At 39.3% G+C, this 5,228-nt stretch overlaps 1 protein-coding gene across 1 annotated transcript in view; it reads right to left on the reverse strand.

Annotated features, from left to right (window-relative positions):
* Nucleotides 1-4,157: 4,157 nt before the first annotated feature.
* The window catches only part of LOC119316242, a 5,788-nt gene continuing 4,717 nt past the window's right edge, over nt 4,158-5,228 (reverse strand). The window contains exon 5 of the mRNA XM_037590552.1: nt 4,158-4,753. Coding sequence (XP_037446449.1) covers nt 4,583-4,753 — 171 coding nt within the window. The 3' untranslated portion in view covers nt 4,158-4,582. The remainder of the gene's footprint in view (nt 4,754-5,228) is intronic.

The following is a 5,228-nucleotide window of genomic DNA, read 5'->3' on the forward strand; positions in this document are numbered from 1 at the left end:
ATGATTCCCATTATCAAAGGTTTCAGACAGGTTTGCACTTTTCCATAGAAAAACATTTCAAAACATTCTCTATGATTTCCACTTCCAAAAAAAAGCATCAGACATACCTTTCATAAGAAAGTTTGAGGATAACCAAGTTTTCACTTCTATCAATGTGACATTATCATTGCAAACCATGTCTTTATTTCCTCTTTCCCTAAATTCCGGAGAAAGAGTTTCCACACAGACAAAAAATTCTGTTATGTAAATAATTGAATAACAAGAGTGGCATTATAATATTCCATTGAACCAAATTCCTTGTAAAACTACAAAAAACTACGAACAATGGGCTTGCGGTTGTTTGGTGAGATAATAAATTCCCAAACTTTATTATTCATCATTGAGTTTATTCCTTCCCGCATTTCTTCCACCCATAACTTGCGTTCACGGAATATTTAAAACTTTTTAAGAGCCTTAGTAATTCCTCTAAAAAAATAGAGTGGCTTCCCCAAACAACAGACAAAAATCTAGACATGATATTCCATGTTGTTTCCTCCCACTTATCCTAAGCATGTTAGTGTTAGGAGTTTCACTTGTAGTTTCCTTGAGGTCAAGAATATATTCTAGTGTGATTGCGACTAATTCCACCATTTTCCATAAAAATATTGTGCTCCCACTTTCCACCAGTTATTTTTTCAAATCAAAAACATAACCTTGATTCACTAGAATAACAATTAACAAATTCCTGGTGTGTGTTTTGTAGTAATTGAGAAATTCCTTCCAAAAATAAAATACTTCCCTCCAGTCTACAAACCATAAGGAGTGACTGCACTTGATGAAGAATGACATAAAGAAATGACACTGTGTAATGCTTCTTCCAAACAACGAGGGAGTACATATAAATAAATTCAATTCCTCCATTCCAGGTGGAATATATGGTATATTACAATAGTGAAAGAAGTTCCATGCTCTTTACATATTCAATAGATATATTCCTGAAGTGTACTTCCCCCACCAATCAGTTGTTAAAACTATGAAATCCTTTAATCAACTGATTTCCACTTCAGTAAATAACGTGACAAGCACAATAAAACATTCCGACCTCCTTCCACCTTAAGAAAAGGTGTGCAAGTTAAATACCCATTATATATGTGCTTGAGAAAACCAAATTCCTCCCACTAAAGTTTTGAATTCCGGAATTATTAAGCCACTCAATTCGGTTCCTTGATATGTGACCAAGTCGTCTATGACAAAAATAATAAATTCCAAGCATGTGTTCTTATTATCAGGAGTCCTCTCTATGGAGTTATCTTCCCCAAATAATAATTTGGGTTGCTAAATTCCAATGGACCATCAAGAGAGAAGAGGCCATTGTGTGGAATTGCATAATGCACTGTTTTTTTCTTATTGAGCAATATTTCAACTCTTCCTATTCAAAATAGTATTTCATCATCAATAGATTCCAAGATAAACTAATAATTCATTCTCTTTCTCATTGCTCATTTAAGAACTGTCCTATAAACATAATAGTGTTCCTCCACAAGGGAGTTTTGATGACATCATTTCCAATTCCAAAGTGCATAAGATTTAGCAGCAATGACTAAGCACATAAACAAATATATTTTTCCTTTGGAACTGTTAGCATGCCAATAAAATTCCTATCGTATTCCAGCGTTAAGTGAGAAAAAAATTCCTTTTCCATGGAGTGGTTCCCATCTTCCTCCACAAATAAGTGATGCTCATAATTTACACCTCTTTGAGTTCCATTCATGCTAGGTTAGTATAATAGTGTGTCCATCAACTATAATTTTTCTCCACAACGGAGTTTGAGGGCATAATTTCCAATTCCAACTTTATTAACTTTAGCGTTTCCTTGGAATTGTTTGCATGAAAGTGAAACCTTATATCATGGTAAATGATAACCAGAATGCACAACACAACTATTTTGAAAAAATAGTGATAGATGAATAATTCCATGCATACAAATTATAGACATACCTTCCTCTTTGCCAATTGCATTGATAAAATGTTATATCTTCCTCTTCAAGGTGCAACCGATAATATTTGATCAAATCCTTCCCTCGAAGAGTTTATGTCTTCCTCCATAGAGCAAATAATAATATCCCGTATTGCATATTAAATGACCACTTAGGGTGTAAAAACAAATGTTGATTATTCCGCTCTATTTGGCATAGTGTTTGAAATAACCAATATATATATATCCAGTATTTCCTAGGAGATATCACACCATAAAAGAATCCAGATTGCACTAATTTTCCATGCAATTTGTTCACTATGATTTCAAAGCCCCAATAGTAATAATCATAATAATAATAATAGCATGATCCTGGCGTAAAGAGCCATTTTGTATCCACGCTATATTTTCTTTTCCACAACAATGGCACTTATATTTTGGTCTCTTCCGGTTTGTTTTCTCCACAAAAACAAAGAACATTGATTTATCTTTTCCAAACCGTAAAATTTCCATGGCGACTAACCACTCAAAGAAAAAAAAATAGCATTGCGAGAGTAATGTTACCAATCTGTAGATATCGGCAAAGAAAGCGCGTGAAGACTTTGAGATGCAGATTCGTACGCAGAGATTAAAACCTTTCTTCCTTCTGCCGTGAAAATTTGAAGAAGATTCACAAGCAAAGATCGACTACTAGGCACCTAGCTGACTCAGTTCGTCAATTCGCCTGAACATCCAAGTAGTACTGTACAAACAACAGCAATGATCAAGCTTCCTGCTTGTTCCGCAGTGGCTGCAGTCTCCTTCCTCAATCTGAGTGGTAGATAACGTGTTCAAAGAATTAATCCCACATCACTAGCATCATTAGCGATAAGCTGCAGGCTCGGCAGTAAATCATATAGTATAAGTATTCTCAACCATGAGCAGAAACACGATGTTCCTTTTCCAAACAGGTGTAGTTTGTGCCATCTGACTTGTAGTTCCTGAGCAAATCAGTTAAAACGTTATTGGAGGCCATCTATCCACAAAGCTCAGTATGGAAAAAGAAATTCCTTCGATGGTGTTAAGCAGTAGTAGGAGATAAGCCTGACAAATTCCAAGCAGCCGTTGGCGACTAGCTTGTGTACAGCATTAGAGTAAACAGAGCGATGGCGACAAGGTCTGGTGATACAGCAGATGAGGATGGCGGCCGCCACCAGCGCGGACTGCTAGCTGCTCGACCCGGCTGCAGGCGAGCTACTGGCGGAGGGGCGGCTGGAGATCGGGCCTCGAGCGCCGGGCGGAGTCGGCAGATTTGGGGCGCTGGGCGCTGGCTGATGGCAGATGCTAGGTGGGGAAGACCTGGCATTTGGCGGCGCGAGGCGGTAGTGCGGCGGCGCTTGACGAGCAAATCAATCTGAAGTTCCGGATCAACTTTTGAGCGGCGGAGCTCCATGACCAATCTGTAGCAAGGTAAAAGCACAACAGATCGGTCTACTTTAATTCCCAAGCTGACCTTGGTTTAGATTTCCCGTGTATAAGTTGACCACGATCGAATCGGCAGAGTAGTACGCAGCGGAATTGATTGCGGATCGAATCGAGTCGACGAATATGTCGTTAACCCTTAATCGGCTCGGATGCCAATGTTAGAAAAATTAGGTTTTTGGAGCTAAACAGCCTACCCTCTATTCCTCTGCCTTATCGGTGATACCGCTCACAATACATATATTCCTCTGCCTTAATAGACACCAAGTTCCAGATATTTCAATCTGTTTCTAGTTAGGACTCGTGACTTGTCAAGCCAACCACAATAATTAACAGCCAGTTACCGAGTCCAAATACCGTTAATCAATTTGGTCCCATACACGCATGTATGAGTCATGCGTCAAGTTTGAATTCAAAATCAAACTCGCAGGCTTTAACAATCCATAGAGCCAATCCTACGGACAACTTGGCATTCCGCTCTATACTGTTCCCGGATATAATTTCAGTATATTCATATAAACTGTGTTCTGTATTCCAATATAGTCGTACCGGCTTCCTTAAGTATATTTTCTTAAGTATAATTCCACATCAAGTATTCCCGTTATATCCATGAATACTTCCACAACGAGGTTTTTATTCCAGGAGTATAATAATGTAGTGGACATATAAAAATATTGCAAGCCACAAATTCCTACAACAACCAAGTTCACCCATGCCACGTACGCAAGGCCATTCGCCAAAATCAGAGAGAAAGATATAACAAGTTATCAAACACTTCATACAGTAACCAAATCTGCACAGACAACATTTTCATCATCACTTATAACAAAGCAACACGAATAAACGCATCTAAATCGGCTACACAGTGTAACTCGGTTTGAGCTGTACCACCCCAGCTCTATGGAATATAGAAGAACTAGTAGGTAGGTAAGAAACAATTAGCAGATGAGCTAAATTAGTCATTTTGTTTAGCTACAACCTGACCTTGTCACTCAGGATGGTGACACCTGACCTGACCCAGTAAAAATTCTAAAAACTTATGAAATCTGTGCCATTCTTTTTCTTTGGATGACACTCCCGTCCCGTGCCCCTCCTCGTCTAGCTAAGCCTGCTACCTCTATGTACACTTTGTTATTCGGTTAGCGAAGCCGCGGCGGTCTGGAGCGCTCAACAAGGGGCTGACCCATCAGCACCGTCCTGCGCAGGAAGGTTGAGATCTGGTAGCGCGAAGCTGTCATGTGGGGGCTGCTGCTGCTGCTGATCAAGCTGCTGCTGCTGCTTTCCCTTCTGCTCCTTCAATGCGGCTTCATTCCGTGAGTTGGATTGCTCTATTCTTGTCTGCACAATGCCAAAATAAAATAAAATTTGTTAGATGTGCCTATATCACCACAGCACAGACATAATTATTAGGATGCAAGGGGGAGAAATCATGTATACATGTATCTTTCACAAGAACTATTGCATATAGAGTACATAAGAATTCATCAACAGCGACGCGAGAATAAAATAGCAAAGGAAATTGGGGCCATTTATTGACCACCATTGACTAATTTTTACCAGAAAAACATTGGTCCCATGATCTCAAATCTACAAGACCAGCACAAGGATAAACCACAGCTTCCTTGGATGTATATGCATTGAGTGCTTTAATAATGTGTAGTCATTATTTTTCCTATTTCAAAATACCGCATCTGCGTGTCTACCAAGAAAGGCCAAGCCAGCTACAACATACCAAACAAACGTGGCTCGTGTACTGGGGATAGGGGATGAAGACCACACCTACCACACATGCAACAGATGAGAAAATAAGATG

The sequence above is a fragment of the Triticum dicoccoides genome, chromosome 6A (assembly GCF_002162155.2).
Source record: "Triticum dicoccoides isolate Atlit2015 ecotype Zavitan chromosome 6A, WEW_v2.0, whole genome shotgun sequence".
Classification (NCBI taxonomy): Eukaryota; Viridiplantae; Streptophyta; class Magnoliopsida; order Poales; family Poaceae; genus Triticum; species Triticum dicoccoides.